Source organism: Mobula birostris, chromosome 12 (genome assembly GCF_030028105.1).
Source record: "Mobula birostris isolate sMobBir1 chromosome 12, sMobBir1.hap1, whole genome shotgun sequence".
NCBI classification, from domain to species: Eukaryota; Metazoa; Chordata; class Chondrichthyes; order Myliobatiformes; family Myliobatidae; genus Mobula; species Mobula birostris.
The window spans coordinates 58,901,191-58,926,794 of record NC_092381.1 but is presented as its reverse complement, the minus strand read 5'-3'; the positions used below and the strand labels follow the sequence as shown (position 1 = coordinate 58,926,794).

Here is a 25,604-nt window from a genome sequence, read left to right as displayed (position 1 = left end):
CCTTGAGGCCATTTAGGGTGGATAAATCCCACCAAGTGCACCTTTGCCAGAAACAGCCTGACTCAATCTACTTGCTAGATCCTTTCTGATACCATCAAAATTGGCCTTTCTCCAATTTAGAATCTCAACCTGCGGACCCGACCTATATTTTTCCATATTTACTTTGAAGTTAATGGCATCACGATCACTAGATGCAAAGTATTCACCTACACAAACTTCTGTCACCTGCCCTGTCTCATTGATAGGAGATCAAGTATTACTCTCTTGTTGGGACTTTGATGTACTAAATAGAAACCATAGAAAAACTACAGCACAAAAACAGGCCTCTTGGCCCTTCTTGGCTGTGCCGAACTATTTTCTGCCTAGTCCCACTGACCTGCACATGGACCATATCCCTCCATACACCTCCTATCCATGTATCTGTCCAATTTATTCTTAAATGTTAAAAAAGAACCCGCATTTACCACCTCATCTGGCAGCTCATTCCATACTCCCACCACTCTCTGTGTGAAGAAACCCCCCTCTAATGTTCCCTTTAAACTTTTCCCCCCTCACCCTTAACCCATGTCCTCTGTTTTTTTTCTCCCCATGCCTCAGTGGAAAAAGCCTGCTGCATTCACTCTATCTATACCCATCATAATTTTATATACCTCTATCAAATCTCCCCTCATTCTTCTATGCTCCAGGGAATAAAGTCCTAACCTATTCAACCTTTCTCTGTAACTGAGTTTCTCAAGTCCCGGCAACATCCTTGTAAACCTTCTCTGCACTCTTTCAACCTTATTAATATCCTTCCTGTAATTTGGGGACCAAAACTGAACACAATACTCCAGATTCAGCCTCACCAATGCCTTATACAACCTCATCATAACATTCCAGCTCTTATACTTAATAAAGGCCAATGTAAGGAAACTCTGTTCCATCTAGTCCTTTTACAGTACGGGAGTTTCAGTCATGTGGAAATTTAAAATCACCTACTGTAACAACCTTGTGTTTCTTGCAAAGTTCTGTGATCTCTCTACAAATTTGTTCCTCTAAATCCTGTTGGGTAGTCTATAATATAGCCCCATTAACGTAGTCTTATTCTTATTCTTCAGTTCCACCCATAAAATCTCAGTAGACAAGTTCTCCAGTCTGTCCTGACTGAGCACTGCTGTGATATTTTCCCTGACTAGTAACATCACCCCTCCCCCTTTAATCCCTCCCGCTCTGTCGGATCTAAAACAACGGAAGCCTGGAATGCAAACACAAGGAAATCTGCAGATGTTGGAAATTCAAGCAACACACATCAAAATTGCTGGGGAACACAGCAGGCCAGGCAGCATCTCTAGGAGACGTCGACTGTACCTCTTCCTAGAGATGCTGCCTGGCCGGAAGCCTGGAATATTGAGCTGCCAGTCCTGCCCCTCCTGCAACCAAGTCTCACTAATGGCTGCAATATCATAATTCCAGGTGTTGATCCATGCCCTGAGTTTATCTGCATTTCCTACAATACTTCTTACATTGAAATATGTGCAGCTCAGAACATTAATTGCAGCATGCTCAACCTTTTGGTTCCTGACTTCGTTTAAGGTCTTAAGAACATCTTTCTGCACAACCTCTTCACTATCTGCTCTGGCACTCTGGTTCCCATCCTCCTGCAACTCTAGTTTAACCCCCATGCAGCACTATCAAACCTTCCTGGTAGGATATTAATCCTCTTTCAATTCAGGTACAAACTGTTTCTGCGGTACAAGTTTCACCTTCCCTGAAGAGAGCTCAATAATCCAAAAATCTTACACCTTTCCTCCTACACCAACTCTTTAGCCAAGTGTTAAACTGTATGATCTTACTATTTCTGGCCTTACTAGTACGTGGCAGCAGTAGCAGTCCTGAAATTACAGCGTTGGAGGCCCTGTCCTGTAACGTAGTACCTAACTCCTTCAACTCACTTTGCAGGAATCAGTCGGAAATGTCCCAGACCCTGACCTCCGGGAGGCAACATACCATCTGGGAATCTTGTTTTTGTCCTCAGGACCTCCTTTCTGTTTTCTTAACTAATGAGTCCCCTGTCACCACAGCCCACCTCTTCTCCCCCTTCCCTCCTAAGTCACAGAGCGAGACTCAATGCCAGAGACCTGACCGCTGTGACTTTCCTCTGTTATGTCATTTCCCCTCAGTAGTATCCAAAGTGGTGGTGTTGTTATTGAGAGGGCTAGTCGCAGGGGTACTCTGCACCGACTTTCCCCTTCCTGGACCTTGGGTATAACTACTTTTTTTTCAGCCTCCCGAATGATCCAGAGTTCATCCAGTTCCAGTGGATTGACATTTTGGTCAGCATGGATAAGTTAGACTGATGGGCCTGTTTCTATGCTGTTAACATACATAGGTTCCCTAAGTTGTGAATAATATGACACAGAAATCTGATGTTATGTACATTTTTAAAGCATTTTTGGAGCTATTAATAATAACGTGTACTGGTGTTCATGAGTGGGTGTATTATATATTTCATGAGTTTAAATGTGGCTATTGCTATTGATAATTATTCAGTGAAATGAAAGAATTATAGCAGGTATGTATAGAGTGATATGATATGTGTAGCTATAAAAAACAGATGTTATGGAGAAATTGGCTTATAGACAGTTCTCAGGATTGGAGCCCTCAGGTAACCGAGGGGCTTCCTGTATATGTGAAAAAAGATCATTCGTCCCATCACAGAACACTGCGGAATGTCATCCTCAAAAACAACCATTAAGTAGTATTCTCCTTCCCCTCTCATAGTTTAGTATCTTTACAGCCATGGTTTCCAATGCCTTAATTTTGCTACCAGATCTATATTATGAAATGGCACCTACGCGCCACAATGCCATCAATCACATTACTTTCCCTGTTATTTAATCAGAAATACAAGTCATTGCAATACAATTTATATTTTGATAATTGACAACTTTTATTTATTTCCCTATATAAACACACACAAGTTAACTAAATTGTTATTGCTTATACAGTAGATACTTTGAGCTGGTTGCCCAGCAGTCGCGGTAGTTATGCCTGTCCCTTTTGAAATAGATCTGTAACATTGAGACAAAAACAGAGAATATTGCATATACTCAGCAGGTCAGGCATCATATATGGAGACAGGAGCAGAGATAAAATTTCAGCTCAATGATTCTTCAATGCTATCATTTCCTTTCTTCTTGGTCCATGTACCATATAGCATAACATTGGGGCTGAGTGTTTAGCAATGTTCATCGATTCCCCCATAGTCTAGAATGCATTTCATCCAGTTGACTTCTCAGCTTTGAGGATTGCCAAACTTTTTGTGGCATGCTCTTTATTTTATCCTGTCTAATATCACTACCAGTTCTTTACCACATTTTCTAGGTCCTCTTTCTAGTCATGACCGATGTTAAATACTTTTAATGTGTCACCTCTGTCCTTCCCAGGAATATCTTGCAATTTTTTAAAATGTTTGTGGTCTATGCACTGATTCTGTTGATTTAAGGTGTATCAGGCCGTGTATCTGTGTTATTACCCAAATGTTTTATACTTCCAATAAGACATCCTTGGTGTCTGGCTGAATAAGTGAGTTAATGGGTGAGTCACACAAATCTGGAAGGTGCTAGTCTGATCTCATGAGTCATTTAATCTCTGAGTGGGTGACAGCTCATCAGATAATTGACTTTAAGTCTGTTTTTGGAATTGGAAATCTGCCAACATTCCTGTTTTTGTCCAGTGAACGTTGTGTACAGATTGTGCTGCCTCTATAAAAATCTTAAATTCTTGCTGCTCAGATTTGCAGAAAAGAAAAGGCTGCTTAGGAGAGGTTGAAATATCACTTCATTTAAGAATTAGTAAGTGCCTTCAAGAAAAGAGATGAGAGATTACTGTTGTAAAGGAATAAAGAAAAACAAGTGTCAAAATGTTTTAAGCTGTCAAAGGAGGCCTAAAAAATCTGTGTGTGTGTGAGAGAGAGAAAGTGAGCTGAACAAGTTATATATCAGTACTGAGGTCTAAATGCACTTTGAATTTTGTAGCTGCTTTTAGAAAAGTTATCTTATCTTGGAGTCTTTCTTAAGATCTAGTTTCAGGTCCTTTCATCAGCAGAAATTGATGCTTAACCAAAATCCAAAATGCCTTAAATGATGAAAATAAAACAATAAATATGTAGGCAACACACACAAAATTATGGGGGAAACAGCAGGCCAGGCAGCATCTATGGAAAAAAGTACAGTCGATGTTTCGGTCCGAGACCCTTCAGAAGGACTGAAGGAAAAAAGATGAGCCGAACTATACACCTCTGTACTAAATTTCATTTGCAATTATTTCTGACCAGCTGATCCAGATCATCTCTATATTCCTGCAGTCTAACATTTCTCACTTACTGTATTACCCTTGCAGTTTCTTTATCATACCTTCAGGATCTAAGTTTGTGTCATTAATACATAACAAAAATAAGTATTAGACTGAAGACTATACTCTGTAGAAGTCCACTGGTAATAGCCTTCCAGACATAATTATACTATGAACATTTGGTTCCTATCTCTTTGGTGATTTTGGTTCAGCCTGCAATATGAGTGAGATATTGTTAAAAGCCTTTGCTAAATCCAGATAGATAACATTGAATGTAGTGCCCACATTATCATTTAGACCATAACACGTAGGACCAGAATTAAGCCATTTGGCTCATCAAATCTGCTCCGCCATTTCATCATGGCTGATTCATTTCCCTCTCAGTCCCAATCTCGTGCCTTCTTCCTGTAACCATTCATGTCCTGACTAATCAAGAATCTATCAACCTCTGCCCTAAATATACCCAATGACCTGGCCTCCAGACCCATCTGTGGCAACAAATTCCACAGATTCACCACTGTCTGGCTAAAGAAATTCCTCCTTATCTCCATTCTAAATGGACGTCCCTGTATGCTGAGGTTGTGTCCTCTGGTCTAGACTCCCCCACCATCGGAAACATCCTCTCCCCACCACTCTATCGAGGCATTTCAACATTCGTTAGGTTTCAGTGAGAACCCTTCATACTTCCAAATTTCAGTGAGTACAGCCTCAGTGCCATCAAATTCTCCACATATGAAAAACCTTTCAATCCTAGAATCATCTTTGTGAACCTTCTTTTTACCTTCTCCAACATCAGCACATTCTTTCTAAGATAAGGGGCCTGAAACTGCTCACAATTGTCTTAAGTGAGGCCTCAAAAGTACCTTATAAAGGCTGAACATTACATCCTTGCTGTTATATCCTGGTCCTTTCGAAATGATTGCTAACATTTAATTTACCGTCCTCACCACTGACTCAACCTGCACTAGTGATGATTTGGTGTGTCGTATTAAAGGAGTGAATTCTTATGCAAACAATTATTTGTGTTTTATATTTGTAGTTAATTCAAATCACTTTGTAGAGATCTGTTTTCACTTTGACACAAAAGAGGCTTTTTCTGTTGATTGGTGTCAAAAAAAAGCCAAATTAAATCCATTATGAATCATAAAATATGAAAACTTCCAAGGGGGCAAATACTTTTTATAGGCTCTGCAGGTTATCTCTTTCTAAATGTAGTGGCTGATCGAACAAACCAACACCGCTGTTCAAGACCAAACACGTTCTGTATGATGCGCCTTCATATCCAATAATAATAATAATGTTCAAAGTCGAAGAAATGTTTTTGATCGCTTATTAAGCAACTAGCAAATCAAGCAGTCTTCAACTGATAAAACTAATGATACTAAAACTACTGATATTAAATGGAATCAAACAAAATGAAGAGAAGTTAATTGAATTGAGTTGACTTTATTACTTACATCCTTCATTTACATGAGGAGTAAATATCTTTATGTTAAGTCTCCATCTAAATGTGCAATGTGCAATTTATAGTAATTTATAATAAATAGTATCTACAACAGGACAGTTGATTCCACTTAAGCAGAGTTATGCTTTCAACAAAAAGATATCACACCCGGCTCTAGCTGACTCTAACCAAAGCATGAAGACATAACTAAACTCTATGCTTTTACCACGCACCCAGCCATGTGAGTAACAACTGCTAAAAATTATAAACGCACAACACAAAATGCAATGCAGATAGAAATCAGGTACATGGCTCCAACATCCCAGCCCCCTACTTATAGTACTATAATCATAACTACAAAACATAGGAAGCATGAATGCTTAACATTCACACGAATGTCCTCTTTATTAAGTCATGCAACACTTATCTAGGCCAGAGGTAACCAGCACATAGCCCAGTACAGAGTGATTGTTTGCCACCATTCTCCAACAGGATAGAATCAGGAAGCTTCTAGAGCTGTAGCTCTTCAAACCACTGCCTCCTGTAGAATGCAGATCTTGGTTACAGACTGATCCAAACAGCTCGTCTTCATTTGATGAGTACCTGCTGCGCAAGTGCTCTTCTGTCTGGAAAAACTTGGATGATTCTTTCTCTGATCCATGAGTTTCGGGGCGCAGTGTCATCACCTATAAGCACAATATCTCCTTGGAGGAAATTGGATCTTATACTTGACCAATTATGATGTTCCTGTAGCTGGGGTAAATATTGCTTGACCCACCATTTCCAAAACAAGTTTGACATGTATTGGACTTGCTTCCATTTATGATGAGCATAAGCATCTTCCTTTTGGAACTCTCCTGGTGGTAAGGATGGTGAGGTCCTCAGAAACAACAGATGATTGGGTGTTAACACTTCCAAATCATTGGAATGAACCTTTTCCATGTAGACTGCTGCAATTTTCTGCTCATTACCAAAATGTTCCTACAGTAAAGCTTTGGGCTTTAGACATCCTTGCTCCAGGTTTGCTTACTGTCAAGTTTTGACAAGCTCACTTGGGCGACCTTCAGTGAACTCTCCGCGGAAATAGAGACGGTGGCCATAATCGCCAGTTTTGTGTTCAGTGCTATTCTTGAAAGCCCTCATAAATGCATGATATTGCAGTAGATCGTCATCGAAGATTAGAATCTCTCCCAGGCAGAGATGCAATGCATTGTTGCACTACTAAGGTTGCTATTTCCTTTTGCATCCTTATCGCCTCCAGAGCACTATCATCTGAAACATGGGTATTATACTGTAAATTAATGTCCCCAGAAGCACCCAGATATAGGTTCAGAGTGCCTCGTTAGTACAGGCTGTGGCTGAACACCCTGAACTACCCCCTGGGGTTCTAACTTGTGGCTCATAGACATCTGAGGAACAAATGTAACCATATTGATATCGAGTATGTTGGATTTACTCAGTGACATCTCAACATAGGATCTCACACCATAGAACTGTCCTTCTGGAACGCCTTTAGCACCCACAGCACTTGATGCCTTCAGCGCATTCACTTTTGCCATCTCGGCTGCAATTTCTTCCTGTAACTTAAGCTGCCTCTTTCCTTTCCAAAGTTGCTTTTCATTTCTCGGAAGCTGTTCTTCCATCTGCTGCTTTCCTTTCCGAAGCGGTTCTTCCATCTGTTCCATTTGTTTCTTCCAATGTATGTTTATCCTTCAATATCGGTCACCTTGTACATAACTCAGCTAAATCAGCTACCGTTCTAATGTGTGCCGAGAAGGTAACAGACACATGAGATGTTCTGGTAGCAATAGAATCCGCTGCATGCACAAAAGATGCACTGTTGTCTGGGTGTACATCATCCTATAAATCATCAGCTTTATATATTGTCAAAGCATGCCCTGGAATTTGATAAATATTTTCATTTGTTTCTGCAACATGGGCTTCAACATTACATGTTTGTTTCAGCCATTGTTCGGCCTCTGCTGTGACTGTATTAATAAGAGTCGAAAAGATTTTTCAAATCTTCTAAATAAGACTGCACTTGTGAGATGTTTTGCATTTCTTGCATAAAATTTCAAATTGATGCTATTAAATCTTTAATCTTTTTTACAATGGTTTTAAATTCCTTTTAATCACTTTCAATTCTACTCTCTAAGGCTTTCTCAGTAAGTTTAATTTCTCTTTTTGTCCTGACTTTAAGGTCACTGCTTGCAGGTTGACTATGCTGTGTTCCAAGTGCGCGAACCAGACCAAACAAATAGTGTTCAATTCAAATGTTGGCAATCAAATTATTTTAGCATTTCAACAGAACCAATCAATGAACTCTTAGGCAAACACCACAGTACACGCTCAGCGATGACCATTCCAAACAGGGCTCCAATATCAAACACATAGCATCCTTCCTGTAATTCAGCAAACACAATACTCCAAATGTTGCATAACCCAATTTTTAAATATGTTGGAAATTTTATTTAAGGTTTGCTGCAAATCCAATTTTAAACTCATAAAAATTAGATTTTAACTATTGATTACCCATGAACAGAAAAAAGTAAGTTACTAGCTCTTCTTTCAGTTAGTCCTGACGAAGGCTCTCGGCCCGAAACGTCGACTGTACCTTTTCCTAGAGATGCTGCCTGGTCTGCTGTGTTCACCAGCAACTTTTATGTGTGTTAGTTAATTTAAAACCTCCTTTTATTGTAGAAGAGTTTAAATACAGGCTTTGTTGAAAAATCAATAGTTCCCTAATACTGTTAATAGCTATGCATCCGTAAATGATATAGATCAAGAATTTTGACTGTAAAACAGTAACTCAGTCTAAACTTACTTTAAGTTTTTCTATCAGAATATATTTCTGTGTATTTAATAAATCTGGAACATAAATATAAGAAACAGAAGCAGGACTTTGTCATTAGGTCCCTTGTGTCTACTCTGTCATTGAAACGGTCATGGCTGGTCTTTTAGCTTTGTGCCACATTCCCAAGGTAACTCAATAATTCTTCTTTCCCTCTATAACTAAACATCTGTCAACACTTTTTAAAGAAGTGCAGTGTTTTTGTTGATAAAGAAACCATTCCCTAAGCCAGTATTTGCTGCTGTTTTTGATGATGGGAAACGGTTTTGGTATGATTAGTTAATTATGCACTGATTTATTATTATGTAGAATTTACAATTTGCCAAACAGTAATGAGACAATGGTCCATCCTCTTAAAGGCAGACATCAAAATGCTAGAGTCAGGTGGAAGAGTTAAATATCGAAGAGGTATATAGATAGCTGCGGATGTTATGTAGTTGTAATTCTAATGTGTTATCATTGACCTTCTTGAAAGGCCATAATTTCATTATTAAATTTTATTTGTACTCATTCTTTTCTGTCTAGGAGGTTTGCAGGTCGATTTGGTTCAGGATCTACACCAAAATCCAGTTTCATATTTAAAGAATATCTGAAAACACAGCAGGAAACATGTAATAGCTACAAAAAAGGACGAACGTATTACACTTCTGATGTGGGAAGATCATGGACAGCCAACATTTGTTTCAGAAATCATATTCTTGGGAAAACAATTCTATGGATGAAGTTACTTTCCTTCCCTCACAGTTTAATATTTAATAGTTTGGTAAGAACGTATTTAACAAAAGCGTATCCTGTTTTAAATGGGAAACTTCATCCAATTCATCAACATGTCTTTGAATCTAATTTACAAAACAGTATGATTCACAGTAAAAGGTAAAGTTATGTTTCGCTAAATAGAGGTTTTATTGAAATGATCAAAGGATGTTCCATGAGTTAATCCATGCATAATTCCCAAACCTATGTAGAATGTAAGGGCCTGCCTGGCCCTTGTGTCATTTTGTTTCTCCTAGCAGTAAACAGTTTAATATCTCTGGAATATGTCCTGAAATTTGTTGTTTTGGTTATGTATATACACACATGTACACTCACACATATAAAAAAAAAGTGAGTAGTGTTCATGGATTCATTGTCCATTCAGAAATCTGATGGTGGAGGGGAAGAATTTGTTCCTGAAATGTGTGTGTCTTCAGGTTCATGTACCACCTCCTTGCTGGTAGCAATGAGAAGAGGTGATGGGGGACCTTATTGATGGGTGCCGGCTTTTTGAGACATCATCTTTTGAAAGTGTCCATGATGCTGCGAATTTCACGACTTACGCCAGTGATATTAAACCTGATCATTATTCTGATTCTGATTCTGCTGGGGAGGCTAATGCCCATGATCGAGATGGCTAAGTTTACAACTTTCTGCAGCTTTTTCCAATCCTGTGTAGTGGCCCCTCCATGCAGATGGCAATGCAACCAGTTAGAATGCACTCCATGGTGCATCTGTAGAAATTTCCAAGTGTTTTTGGTGACATGCCAAGACTCTTCAAATTCCTAATGAAATATTACCACTGTTGTGCTTTTTTTGTAATTGCATCAATATGCTGAGCCCAGGGAAGATCTTCAGAGATGATGACACCCAGGAACTTGAAACTGCTGATCTTTTGGTGAGGACTGGTGTGTGTTCTCTTGACTTCCCCTTCCTTATGCTCACAATCAATTCCTTGGTCTTACAGATGCTGAATGGAAGGTGGTTGTGGTTGTCTTCTTTAATCATTGTCATGGTTGCATTCTTCCACTCTTCCTGTGATTATAAGATTAGGGATCAATGGAAGTTCATGAGAAATGAAAAACAAAGATCACAAGATGTAGGAATGCCAAGTGGATCTATCTACTTTATTTTGTGGGTTCAAAGGTTCAATTTAATGTCTGAGAAATATATACAATATACATTCTGAAATGCTTTTTCTTTGCAAACCATCCACAAAAAACAGAGAATTGCCCCAAAGAATGAATGACAGCTAAACATGAGAACCCCAAAGCCCCCCCCCCAGCTCCCCCCACCCGTGCGTAAGCGACGGTGAGCAACAATCCCCCCACCGGCAAAACAAAAAGCGCACCTGCTACCAAGCACAAGCATGAGCTAAGCGATAGCAAAGACACAGATCTTGCAGTTATCCCAAAGCCTATCGCATTTCATCTGGCATTCAGCAACCCACAGGTTCTCTCTCCCTTAATAAGGGAGAGGGACATGTCCCCTATTTTCACAGTGAGTGGGAGACATAACAACAACCCACTGGTTTATGATATTAAAAAGTCCATTTTGTTGCTTTTTATGAGCTCTGTGCCTGAAGTTCGCAAAGATCTTGGGTCTTCAGGCCCACAGTGAAAGATTTCCGGCCTCCTCAACGACACACGAGTCTCCTGCCATGACACTGACCCTCGATCCACCCATCTTCAGAGCTCTGAGATCTTAGGCTTCCAAACACTAGGCTGCCTCTCAGGCTGACCGCTTGGCATGCCAAACAACGGCTGGTCCTGAAACCCGGAGAATGGATCCCATTCCCTCAAAGAACCGAAGTCAGCATGTGACTCCAGATCAGGATCTTGAAAAGAACCCTGAAAGGGTAAAATAAAGATATTAAAAATGGAAATAGAGCTGTTTCCGAAGATGCAAGCAAAGGAGTTGCTGTTTAGGGCCATCTTAATTCCGCCTCTGTCTCTATTGCAGCATTTATTGACGTTATTTTAATATTGTGAGTTGCTGGGAATCAACATTATTGGATGAAACAAGACTGCAACATTCTTTTGAAGAAGTCCGAGGAGAACAAGATCAATAAGGCCATTGGTTTCTTTTACGCTGTAAATTGATTTCATATGTTAGATTCCCATTATCATTTTATCAACTGATGGTCCCCTCCTTTATTATTTTATACCAAGATGTTTTATTTAAATATTTTAACATACATTTTCTGCTTGTTGAAATTAATAGGCATTTTCTCTTAGGTGGATTTATTCAATTTTCTGATACTCATTTTCAGCATCCAGCATTAGTGGACTTGCTAAGTTTCAGTCTTTACATGCTAGTATTTATATCAGTTATGTTATATATTATAATTCATAAATTGGACTGTTTAAAAAAATTAAACACGTATCTCCAAATTAGTGTTTTACATAGTTATTGATTGTTTATAATAAAAATAATTTCATTTTTCAATATTAAAAACACAATGTTACTATCACAACTGTTTTTATACTAATAATGCTCAGCTGGTATCCACTTGCAATTCTGTGTGGGCTTAGCAGAAAACAATAATATATTTATTTTATGCAGCACTTTCTTTACCTATGCATTTTCATGGTGTTCATGGCAATAATCTGCAATAGCTATGATTATATGACGATTCTAATGAAGATCACTGGGTGATGAAATGCATCCAGGAACTCCACTCTACTTTTCTCTACTAGATTTCACATTACATTTCGAAGGATTTCAAAGTCAGTACTGGGACTGGTAAGGTGGTGATTAACTAATTGAGAATGTACGTGGACCAAATCAGAGATCACTGAGCCTGTTTCATTCTACTATTCAGTGTCAAAACATAGCTATTGGATGACTCGAAAGGCTTAATTTGTAATTAATAATTTACTGAAATATTTTTGGTAAAATTTCACAGTTCTATCCCTATTTCTATTTTATTTATTTTTCTCTTTTACCTCTACTTTTCTGTGATTCAGTTCGGAGGTTGACTGAAGGACTCTGGAACTTGAAAAAACATCTATTGTTTGCTTTATGGGTTAAGTAATGGTTGTGACAAGTTTTTTAACCTAGGGGATGTTGTGAATGGACACAATTTTAGCCTATCTGATATTAAATGACTTTTGCCAGTAAGTGTAAAAGAGACTAGATTAGAAACCCAGGCCAATTATTCTTTCCTGCTCGACATCCCCATACCTTCTTTAGCAGTTCTATTCTGATGTGAGAGACTTTGTTTCAATTGTATGCTTCATGAAACAGGTATTTGGAGCTGATGAAACGCGTGCAGAAAGGTGGAGATGAAAAAGCGATTCTGAGACACACCAAGAAGAATAAAAAACTATTGGTCCGAGAACGTTTACGGTTGCTTCTGGACACAGAAGAGATCCTGGAACTGTCTCCTTTTGCTGGAATGGGAATGCCATATGGAGATATTCCTGCTGCAGGCTGTTTAACTGGTAATATTATTGAGGTCAAATTTTTACAAAGGAGCATTATAAATATTAGTCTGATTTCTCTCTGGAAAGTCATTTTTTCTTGGATTATAAAGTAGCATTATTTTATCTAGCTCTAATAATTAGCATTCTTGCTGTTTGGCCATGTCAAGAATCTATTTTTACCAAACTAGAAAAAATATTTTTTATTAATGGTACACTATTTATGTTACATTGATTTTGAGAAATAGCAATTACCCTTACAGATATATATTGATAAATACTAACCAACCAGTGAATCTTAAAAGGATGAATTTCCTTCAGTTTCACTTTTAAACTCTGAATCATGTTGCCCTTAGGTCTACCTTTGCCATAGTACTACTGCATCTGTCAACCCTTTACTCACTTTCACCCATGTTATTATTGTTGCAGTAATGGTGGTTCATTTTCCCTGATCCTGATCCTATGCATTTCTCTATTTTATTTTGTGTCTCTGTTCATCCTTTCTTTGAACATATGAAAACTAATCTTTGCTCCCATGTCCTGATTTACTCAAAGCTACAAATCACCGAATGTCTCTTCCTATTCATAATTTTTTTTCTTTGTAGGTACAATCCCTCAGCATTTTCAGATGTACGTTTTTACTCATCCCCTCATAAATAGTCTGCCTTGATAGCCTTTGTCCTTAAAATCTGATTATGTCTTTGCCCACCCTTTAATTTCCAATGTATTGTCTAAGTTGCAGTGAAGTATTTTAAAGAACTACTTATATTTAAAATGTATCTTTCATAACTTCAAAATATTCCTAAACACTTCAAAGCTAATTAACCACTCAGTAAATAGTGAATCTCCAAGGTGAACTATCATCCTTCCTTGTTTCCTCTGCAGCTATTGACAATATTGATCACATTGTAATTTGTTAATGCCTTCCCTATGATGTCCAGATTAGTGGAGGCTGTTCTGTTTAAATCAAAGACAAGGTATTTCCAGAAGTTGCTTCTCTCCCTACTGCTTTTGCATGCTTGCTAGAGTTATTATAAGATATATCTTGGAAATCTTCTTTCTCTCCATGACAGCAACATGTGGTCAATTTTCCCATGTCAATGCCAGTATCAAATTTAAATTTTTCTCAGTCTCCCTATAGCCTGTACTTTCAGATCAACAGATTAAAGATCAAGAATGTTTTGTTATTGATCTGAAGTGAAGTATCTGGTTTAAGGGAGGGAGTAACAAAGTCAAGAATATAAGAAATAAGAACAGGAATAGCTAATACAACTCCTTGCTCCTTATCTGTAATTTAATCAAATTATGTCTGAACTTTTACATCAACTATACCTGTGTTTCCCAACCTTCTTTAGCCCAATGTCTCCCTAAAGCACTTTCATACTTACCAAGGCCACTCTTAGGCACAATCTACTTTGCAGTGTCCCCATAGCATAAAAGCTCATCTACCATATGCTAACATGAGAAAAATGATTCTGCTTTAAATTTTTATTTGTCTTCAAGTATAGCTTACACAGTACCCATGCACTGTACAGAAGCTTTAATATCAATGTGATCCTTGAGCTTGATGGTTTTAGCAAGAGTTGAAATATCTAGTGTAAGTTGTGACAGCAAAAGCCTTAAGTCCCCATACTTAACAATGTCCAAGTGGCTTCTGTTTTTTGTATGTGGTTCACTGCACCGAAGCCTCTTTCAGCAATGAAAAGCAGTTTGGCTCTTCTCCAAAGACCAGGAGACTTTGTATGACAGTGTAGCCACATACCACAAAAGTTGACATTTTTGAAAAGCATTTTTGCTTCTTCATCATTCTGAATTTTGATAATTTCTTCTTGCAAGCTCTTTTCCTGTTCTTCCACCTTGCAAAGCAATGAGTTAATAACCCAGTCTGGAATTTCCAGATCGTTCAAATCCTTGAATCAATTCTGAAAATCCTTCTTCAGTGACTGCAGATGTAATCAGTACTCTAGCAAATTGCTGTCTGTGAAAGAGAGTGCCATACTTTCCATGCAGGGCAACTGTGAGAACATTTTTCTCCCAATATTTTGCTTGTATATTTCCAATTATCTGATTAAAGTGGACGCTGCAATTCCCACCCTGCAGTTTCATATTTAGAATGTTCATTTTGTCATACAGATTGGCTTGGTATGCCACATCTCCACATAGAAGTTCAATCTTGTTTCCCAAGCTCTTGTCGACTTTGAGCAAAAGTTCAACCACAGTGTCAGAAAGATCAAAGAAACGCTTTAATCAGCAGTCTTTTGACAGCCAACACACTTCAGTGTGAAGAAGCAAGTGTTCAAACTCTTCATTGTTATCTTGAATAACTGGTGAAAAATTCTGCTAGTTAATGGATGAGCTTTAATTTATTGATAGCAGATATTACAAGAATCGTGCTTGAAAAAGGTCACTGGCTGAGGTTTTTGGCTGCGAGATGTTGATGAAATACGCAATGGATTGCAAACAAGCTAGTATTTTCTCTTTTCATTCATGCCACTAAACTAGTATGGTGACCTGTCATATATGGTACTCCATCTGTTGCACAAAAAATCATAATCCTAATTGGAATACTTTTATCCTCAATATACATTTTGAGTGCATTGTAGATTGATTCTCTGTTGATGTTTGTTTTTAACCTTTTACAAAAGAGAATCTGTTCATAAACTTTACCATTTTTGATAAACCGTACATATGCCATTAGCAATGCCTTGTGGTCTCACACAGTTGAGTCATCCAGTTATATGCCTAATGCTGTTTTTTGTAGTTCTGTGCATAGCTGATACTCAATGTCTTCACTCAATTCATTAATATGACGAGCTACAGAGTTATTACTTAGAGGAACTGATTTTAAAATACTGGTATCCATTTAAGAATAATGGTGAGCACTTCTGATACCGCAGGCGTTATTAATCTTTCACCAATTGTATGAAATTTTCCACACTTTGCTATCATTTTGGAAATGTCATAAGAAGTAACAAAACCACTATCAAGGTCCTTATAGCTTTCTTGGCAAATGACCTAAGTGTGCAATGCCTTTCAATTGCTTCTTTCATCTTCTGGAACTGAGTAATACCATAAGTAGCCTTTTCAGGATGTCTTTTACGGAAGTGTTCCTGCAATTATGGCTTCATTAGATAGCACAGTTTTGACATGGGGTGTTGCTGATCTGAGGGGAACAGAACAAAACCATGCTCCAGATATGCAATGTTGCATTGACACACTTTCTGTAGTTTCTGTTTCTTAGCAGGATAAGAATTCAAGGCTTCACCACCTTCAGACTTATAGAGATCACGCCATATGTATTTAACCATCACTAACGGGGCTAAATTAAAATAAAAAATTAATGCAAACTGGGAATGCCTATTGGATGTTGATGACGGCAGTGAGTTGACATGGATGGAACAATGGTAGCGGCCTCCAAAGGAATGGCGAGGCTAAGATGACGATCACGACAGCGAAAATTGCATTCACAAGGATTCAGATTGGAATCTGAATGTTAGTCAGGATAGAGCTGGTGTTCAGCAAGTTACCTTTATACTATTCCAGTTAGCACGATTGACCAATCATGTAAGATCTCATAATTCCCCAAAGATGGTTCTTGAACACCTCAAGTGGAATCCTCAGGTCAGCAGGTTTACTGATTGGCTCTATTTCACTGTTTGGTACCTGTAAGTGCTGTATCATTGTGTGACCTGTTTTCCATAGGTCTGAAGAGAAAGTTGAGAGGGTGTACTTGACTCATGAACTGTTGAGTTGCATGAACTTGTTTTGTGACATGAGTCAAGGGGAACTGTTGGGCACCCTGGTTGCTAATTTATGCGTCCTCAATATTGTCTGTTTGGTTGGTAAGGTCGGATGAGGTTGCTGAATTTCAGACGCTTCGTGACAACAAGTGTTCACCGCCTGCAGAGCTATGGTTCTTCCTGTGTTTCAGTGCCTCAACCTGTTTTTGTTTGGAAGTGCCTGCTCTACTAATGGTCGGTCAGATCTCCTACCTCAAGTTAGGGGTACTGCTTACTGCACCCCCCACCCAAAGAATCTTGAATGCCTTCGACGGCTTCTATTTTCCCTAACACCCCCTTAGGACAGTAACTGCCCCTTTGGGAGTCACTGAGCTATGCTCTATCATTTGATTCCCTGAATAGCCAAAATCTATTGATGATGATTCATTTAGAGTTTAGACTGTGTATCTTCAGATTGAAGAAGTTAAAGTGTCATCAATTTTGCTTCCATTTGAATTCATTTCTGACTCTTGTTGAAGTATGTGTAAATAGACGTGGACTTGAACTGAGCTGCAATATCCCTCCTGATTAGGAGAATTCATTTTCATATAGTCATTTAATGAAGCATGAAAATATTATTGCACTCACTGAAATATATTGTTTATTGCCGAAAAGGAAATAAAATTTAATAAAAAAACAAAGTTATCAATACAAACAACAACAATACATAGTAAATAGAAATATTCAGCTTTTACCAAAGTTCATAGGTAGAACTACAGAATATACGTACATTGCTGGCAATATCAAATTGGTTACAAATTCTGATTAAACACAACATTCTTCTTCTTAAGTAATTCTTAATTGCAGTATGCCAGGAATATTCTGAAGTAATAATGGATAAGTTGGATTGCACCTGTGATCAAAGTGCAAGGTCTAACTATTTTATAAGAACTAATGCTTGAAGTTGTGCACAATAACTACATGTCAAGGTAATCTTGAAATAATCTCTCATTTTCTGTGTGAAATGCTCAGTAGGCCAAAAAATAATTTTATTTAATTTTCTTACAAACGTACATAAAATGGTAGTTTCATATTTAATGTAACTGTTGTCTTGTCCAAAAGAATATTTTACAAGAGTAAACAGGATCACCAGAATACTGTGATAATATCACAAATCACTCTTTGTTTGATATTCACACATCAGCATTGTATCTGTACTAAACACTTTGCTTATTTTGGCTTCTCTCTGTTTAGACAAGGGTTTCATTACGTCTTGAATCCTTGAAATAGTTCAGTAGATCAGCCTTAACTTCAATATGTAAAAATGTTAACATAACTTTTATTTTACAACATTGATTTCATATAGGAATAGGTAAAGTCAGTGGAATTTGGTGTGTATTCATTGCGAATGATGCAACAGTCAAAGGAGGGACACTTTACCCAGTTACAGTGAAGAAACAGCTGAGAGCCCAAGACATTGCAATTCAAAATGGACTACCTTGCATATACTTGGTGGACAGTGGAGGAGCATTTTTACCACTTCAGGTAGAGTACTTCTTGGATTGCACAGTCAGGAGGCTTTACAAGATATTATCTACTTTATATGCTGAGGAATATTTTTGGTCATAGGTCTTTTGTTACTGTAGGTTTCTGTACCTCAGAATAGTGGGATTAGATTATGCACCCACAAGTGTATAGCTTGCTCCTTCGGCATTTGTCAGATGGAACCTATCTAAAGTACCCACATTTGAGAAGGAAAATGTATGGGTTATTAATGCTAATTATAGGAAATAAATATGTATAAACTGAAAAGATATTCGTGAAGGATTGACCTATCAGAGATAACTCAAAGATAAACATATTTGTTGCTGACATAGGAAGTGTGAAATTAAATCTGATTTCAGAGTTTTGAGTACCAAAAAGATCTAAGTGCAGTGTGGAAAGATACTGCCTTTTGGATGAGGCAATAAAGTGTGGCACCGTCTACTAACTAAAGACACTGATGACCCTATGGTATACAGTCCTTGTCAATGCTAGCCCCAGTTAACAGTGTATCTATCATTATGACATTGCGTGTGGGAATACACATTTAGCAAACTGGCTGCAACACTTCCTAAGTTATTAAAGTGACAAAAATGTCTTTTCATGGTTGTAAGACACGTTGTCATGAGATCTTGGAAGATCCAGTGTAAATGGATTTTCTTTACTGACAGTATGTATCAAATAATAAAATTGGATAAAATACACTGTATTCTGACTTATAAGTATAATCACTCCCACTGATTCTATCTTACTTTCCTTCAAGAACAAAATGGGCAGTGGATCAAGTGCTGAATTACAGCAGCATTGTTGCAGGCAACAGTCAGTAAGGAGTCCAAGAATATAGAAAAAGACAGGAATACTGGATCCCACAGATAGGCTCTGAGCTACATTTTGGGCACTACTGTTATGGAGAGTGTTCTTCAAAATGCATTAACATGCAGATATCTGCTTCAATGGCTTGTTGGAGTTTGGACATATTAAAGAAATTGTGCATGTATCCTTTTTAGGCAGAGATATTTCCAGATGAGAATCATGGAGGTAGAACATTCTACAATGAAGCAATTATGTCTGCTGCAGGCATTCCGCAGGTAACTCATTTTTCATCCCTGCCCTCTTCTGTGATGCACAAATAGAGGAAATAGTTTCCTTTGAGATTGCAAAAATTATTTCAAAATTGAGAACGAGATTGTTTATTGATGTGGGAGGCTGGGATTTTCTAAAGAGTGCTTGAAGCACTCCCACCAACAAAGTGTTGAAGCAAAAATATTTTTTTCTTTAATCATGATCTCTTCTGGCTGGTAGCTTTCTTCCATCATGGACCTTTTGCTCTGCAGCAGATTGTCTGACAAATATCCTGACTTAACATTGAACTTGCCATTGAGTCATAGAAAATATATGACAAAGGAAGCTATTCAGCCCTTCATATTTATGCCAGTCAATGAAGCAGTTTTTATTTGCCTACAATACATTTCTAAATGATACAATTATACAAACCATTACCTTCATTCAGTGTGCCAAGTATTTCCTTACACTTCATTACAAAATTTACAACAGGTGAATGTTTCTTTAATATTTCATTCTCAAACTTTCCATCTGTGAAATGTTTGAGTGGTTACCACACGGCTCGTCTCTCAGTCTGCAGTGGTGGGATGAGATTTGTGCTGGAGGGCCTTCTCACTGAGACATAGCTCTTGATCCTTGTTTAACGATGAGATGTTTAACCAGATCATCCGACCAAGGAATTATTCTTCAAGATCCAGCACTTCCTTTGCGCAAAGAGCTTCAAAGTCATTCCACGTAGATCACTGCCTGACTGACTTGTGGTGAAACAACTTTATCTGTAGAAACCTTTCCATGATGGACAGGTGGTGTAGTACTGAATGGAACATTCCATGGCACGATTGCCAGGCCCATCCTCTGCAACACCATGTGTAGATAAAACTGTATATATGAGCAACCAGGCTTGATACAACCACACACAAAGAAGACAATCAGGATGAAGGCTATATTAGTATAATTTTCTCTCTTTCTCTGGTTCTGTGTTCTATTTCATCTTGCGTATTCACTCCAGGTGGTTCTTGCCTTATGCCCCAACTACCCTGAAGCACAATTCCAGCACCTTGAGGTAATCTGACCTGATGGCGAAAAGTACAAAGGATCAGTTAAATTGGTTGCCAAAGAACATGCCCTTTTTAACTGGCTACACTTACACTATCACTTACACTTACAGTATCAGCACCCAAGTTGATTTGGTCTTTCATTGATTCTTTTATGGCTATTATTATATTATGGATTTATTGAGTATGCCTGCAAGAAATGAATTTCAAGGTCAAATATGTACTTTGATATTAGATTTACTTTGAACTTTGAAGATTGATAGTGGGTTGAATCAGAAGATGGCAACATTATCTATGTAGAGGGATGCTTGACTTAAGTTCCCTGCCTTCTTGGGATAATCATGTCGCTTATTCAACAAAATACAATAAACATACAAAACAGAGAAGAGAAGTTAGCTTGGCTGACTTCAAATTCGATCCAAAAACTTTCTGTTTCCCACCTGTTGACTTGGATAGGTCTCATGGCTCTCTAGAGTCATAGAAAAGTACAGCATAGAAACAGGCCCTTCAGCCCATCTAGTCCTTGCCAAACCATTTATATTGCCTACTCCCATTGACCTGCACTGGGACCATAACCCTCTATACCCCTACCATCCATGTACCTATCCAACCTTAAACATTGAAATCGAGGTTGCATTCACCACTTGAGTTGGTAGCTCATTCCATACTCTCATGGCCCTCTGACTGAAGAAGTTTCCATCATGTTCCCCTTAAATTTTTCTTTCTTTTCAAATCTTTTTTATTATTATTATCCAAAATTAACAAGAGTACATCAAAGTAGGCAACACTTACAATGTCTCAAGAAAAAAAAAACATTGTTTTAAAGATTGAAAAAATTTTGGTGACAAAAACAAGAAAAAAAAACCCTACTAAAGCAAAGAAAAGTGAGGAAAAAAAAACCATTAGGTGCTCAACCCCGGAGCCATGCGTCATACAAAAAGCTACTAAAGATAAACATCAAACTGCCAGCAAGAAAAAAAAATGTACCAAAAATTTACAATTAGATAGTGGAGGAATTCTATCAATTAACTCAAATGATAGTAACGAGCAAATGAACCCCATCTTTTCTCAACATCAAACGTAGGTTCAAAGGTTGGACTTCTAATTTTCTCCAAACTAAGACATAGCATCACTTGAGAGAACCATTGTGACAAAATGGGAGCTGACATATCCTTCCACGTCAACAAAATGGCCCTCCTAGCTATCAATGTAACAAATGCAATAACATATTGGTCAGACAAAGAGATACCGTGGATATTTTGAGGAATTATTCCAAAAAGCACAGTTAATTTGTTAGGTTGTAAATTAATTTTAAATTTTGCACCTTTCACTCTTAACCCATGATCTCTTCTATCAAATATCCCCTCAGTCTTCTGTGGTCTAAGGGATAAAGCCCTAACCTATTCAATCTTTCCTTATGACTCAGGTCCTCCAGACCCGGTAACATACTTGTAAGTTTTCTCTGTATGCTTTCAAACTTACTTTTATCTTCCCTGTAGGTAGGTGACCAAACCTACACATAATACTCCAAATTAGACCTCACCAATGTCTTAAACAACTTCAACATAACATCTCCTGTCCTCAATACAGTACATTGGTTTATGAAGGCCAATGTGACAAAAGCTTTTCTTACGACCCTATTTATATATGGCACTACTTTCAGTGAATTATGGATCTGTATTCCCTGATTCCTTTGTTCTACCGCACTCCTCAGTATCCCACCATTCACTGTATAAGACCTATCCTGGTTGGTCCTACTGAAATGCAACACCTCACACTTGTCTGTGTTAAATCCCATGTGCCATTTTTCAGCCCAATTTTCCAGCTGGTGCAGATCCTGCTGCAAGCAACAATAGTCTTCCTTGCACCCTTAATCTTCATGTCATCTGCAAATTTGCTGATCCAGTTAACCACATTATCATCCAGATCATTGATATAGATGACAAACAACAATGGACCTAGCACCAGTCCCTGTGGCACTCCAGTAGTCACAGGCCTCCAGTCAGAGACCTACCCTCTACTACCCTCGGGCTTCTCCCATAAAGCCGATGTCTAATCCAATTTACTACCTCATCTTGAATCCTCCTCTGTAATCTTTATAGATTCCATGAAGTTGATGCCGCTTGCCTTACTTCTATAGACTCTGCATCCATATCCTGAGTAAATACAGATGCAAGAGGCATTTAAGATCTCCCCCATCTCTTTTGGCTCCACACATGGATTCCATTCTAATCTTCCAGAGGACTAATTTTGTCTCTTGCAATCTTTTTGCTCTTAACTGCAGAATTGCTTGGGATTCTCCTTCATGTTGTCTACTAAGGCAAACTCATGTCTTCTTTTAGCCCTCTTCATTTTTTTCTTAATTGTTTTTTTGCATTTCTTATACTCCATAGGTACATCATTTGTTCCTATCTGCCTATACCTGCAATGCACCTCTTTTTTTTTTGTAACTAGGGCCTCAATATCTTGAAAATCAAGGTTCCTACACCTGATACCTTTATCTTTTGTAGATCAGTTGTATTCCAGTGCAGGGTCCTTCCCCAAGACCCATTTTGGAGAACACATCTACTAGGTTTGAGCACGATGTCCTTCAAAGAGTTTCCCCTGATCTAAACTCATGAGACAATTGACCCCCACCCATCTAACATATGCCAGCTGATGGTGTGGTGGCATCTGCACCAGTCTTCATGGTGACTGATCCCAGGTTTGATTTCAGCTGGCTCCCTGCACGCTTTCCAGCCGTGCTGTGTAGAGCATCGAAGTAGCAACTCAGCCTTGTAAAAAAAACAGACAAAAATGCTGAAGAAATGGCAAGGCTGCTTCCTGATGCACAACAAGGCACAGAAAAGAACAACACACATTGTCTTGAATACAGGTAATCATATCTCTGAGTAGTGCAAGGCAGTGAGTGACCATCCTGGAGGAACTCAGCAGGTCAAGCAGCATCTATGGAAAAGAGTAGTTCATCCCCCACCTTCTTACTCTGACTTCTATCCTTTTCTGGTCCTGATGAGGGGTCTAAGCCTGAAACGTCGGCTGTTTACTCCTTTCCATAGATGCTGCCTGGCCTGATGAGTTTCTCCAGCATTTTGTGTGTGTTGCTTTGGATTTCCAGCATCTGCAGATTTTCTTGTTGGTGTGAACTTCCTGCCAGTTACAGTATTGAATTGATCCAGGTGAATCATCTGCCCCAGAATGGACTTGACTTATGGCTATGGTGTATTTAATATTTGAGTAATCTTGTATATATGTATTGTTTGATTAAGCATTTTTGGTTGTTTAAATAATTCATTACAGGTTATATGTATAGGTACATGAATTGCATATGTAATCACACTACCACATGATACATGTGCACCTTGCTTAAAGTAAACTTGAACTAGACCCCTATTCCCAGACTCCAGTGTTTTCCTTTGAATTAGTTTAATGTTTAAAGAGTGACAAAACTTAACATGGGCAACAAGGTATATTGTGTGGCATGATTGGCTAAGACAACTCGAACTTGATGGGGATCCATCCACCATTTGCATGCCGCATCCCCTGCAAAGAAGCCATCTGAAGACGAATTAAGAAAGGTACTGGATGATATAACAACTGTCTTCATGCTGAACAAATGAGCTGTTCCCCAACAAAGGACAAACAGGTGTTAGTGCCAACCTCTGTGCCTCCGGTTGGAAAGCAGATTGGACCAAGGAAGGACCATGCTGCTCAGAGGAAGCATAAAGGTGACAAAGGCAGTATTCTGACTACAACTGGGCATCCTAGGGCCTCCTACCTTCTGCCCAGGCTTGTGATGATCATCACCCATTGTCCTTCGAGTCAGACGGATGCCAACCAATTGAGACACATTCTATATTGAATTGGAGTTTATAGCTGAGCAGGGAGGAGTGTTGTGCATTTAATATTTCAGTAATATTTGAGTAATCCTGCGTGTGTATGTATATGATTTCAAATGTGTTGAGGATTTTTTCCTTTCCCAGCTTTTAAAGATTGAGTTTTAGAGTCCTACCATCTTTGGATTATTTTGTTTTATCCATTTTCATTCTAATTATATAAGTCTTTTATTTCACCTTTGAGTTGATGATGTTTTGTCCTCAAGCCACTATTTTCCAGAATCAGAAACAGAATCATGTTTAGTATCACGGGCATATCTCATAACATTTGTTGTTTTGCGATAGAGGAACATTGCAATTTGTAATAATAAAACAACTATAAAATAAAAATATAGACTTAAAATTTTAAATTAAATAAGTAGTGCAAAAAGAGAGGAAAAAAATACAGTGAGGTAACATTCATAGGTTCATTGTCCATACAGAAAACTGATGTCGGAGAGAAGGAAGCTATACCTGAAATGTTGAGTATGTGTCTTCAGGCTCCTGTATCTCCTCCTTGATGGTAGCAATGAGAAGAGGACATGTCCTGGACGATGGGGGCCCTTAATGATGATGCTACCTTTTCAAGGCCTTGCCTTTTGAAGATGTCCACGGTGCTGGGTAGACTAGTGCCCATGATGGAGCTGCCTGTGTTGACAACGTTCAGCAGTTTTTTTTGTTGTTCCTGCAGTGGCCCCTCCATACCAGACAGCGATGCAACCAGTTAAGATGCTGCTGTAATGCAGTTGCAGTTTTAAGTAGATCTTTGACATTACCTTGATGGATTGAAATATTGTAGTTATATTTTGGGTGGCTGGGAATGCAGCACCATATTAGCTTTCAAGATTTTAACCCTTTACTTAACACTTTCAGACGTGGTTAAGAGTTAAAATCACGTTTCTATGGGATTGGAATTGTTATTTTTCTGGTAGTGCAAAGGATTTTTGAATCGGTAGAAAATGACTACATCAACTTCAAAGTACTTTCCAGTCAATAGAGTACTTTTAAGACATTGACGTTCTTATGATGAGGGAAATGTTCCAGCCAATTTGCACAATGCAACTACTGTATATCCCCTTGTCTCATAGGAACTAATAATCATTGTAAAATAAAACCAGACAGGGTTTTAAACTAACTAACAAATCACTATCGAAGACTTTTCAGCGCTGATCAAGGACACTTTTTTCAGCTTCAGGAAAGTTGGAAAGGAAGAATATTTACAAAAGGAGTAAATAAAACATTTATATGCTGATTAGGAATGTAATTTAGCTTGAATGCAGTTATTTCAATTTTTGAATGTACTTTATAGGTGGCAGTTGTGTGTGGTTCATGCACAGCTGGTGGGGCATATGTCCCAACCATGGCAGAAGAAACAGTCATAGTGGACAAGATTGGGACAATATTCCTTGCTGGGCCTCCACTAGTTAAAGCAGCAACAGGGGAAGATACTAGCCCCGAGGAACTGGGAGGTGCAACTTTACATGCAAAGTAAGTACCAAGTGCAGGCCGTTCCTGGATTATGACTACCCTTTACAAACACCTGTATATA

At 38.4% G+C, this 25,604-nt stretch overlaps 1 protein-coding gene across 3 annotated transcripts in view; it reads left to right on the top strand.

Annotated features, from left to right (window-relative positions):
* LOC140205946 (biotin-dependent 3-methylcrotonyl-coenzyme A carboxylase beta1 subunit) overlaps positions 1 to 25,604 on the top strand; it is a 76,758-nt gene that overhangs the window by 11,410 nt on the left and 39,744 nt on the right. Inside the window, exons 2-7 of one of the 3 annotated variants that reach the window (XM_072273843.1) lie at positions 9,153 to 9,390; positions 10,226 to 10,278; positions 12,630 to 12,826; positions 17,891 to 18,069; positions 19,074 to 19,154; positions 25,365 to 25,543. In XM_072273843.1, the coding sequence (XP_072129944.1) occupies positions 9,153 to 9,390; positions 10,226 to 10,278; positions 12,630 to 12,826; positions 17,891 to 18,069; positions 19,074 to 19,154; positions 25,365 to 25,543 (927 nt within the window). Of the gene's footprint in view, positions 1 to 9,152; positions 9,501 to 10,225; positions 10,279 to 12,629; positions 12,827 to 17,890; positions 18,070 to 19,073; positions 19,155 to 25,364; positions 25,544 to 25,604 lie in introns of all 3 variants that reach the window. The other 2 variants (XM_072273842.1, XM_072273845.1) reach the window with 2 other exon arrangements.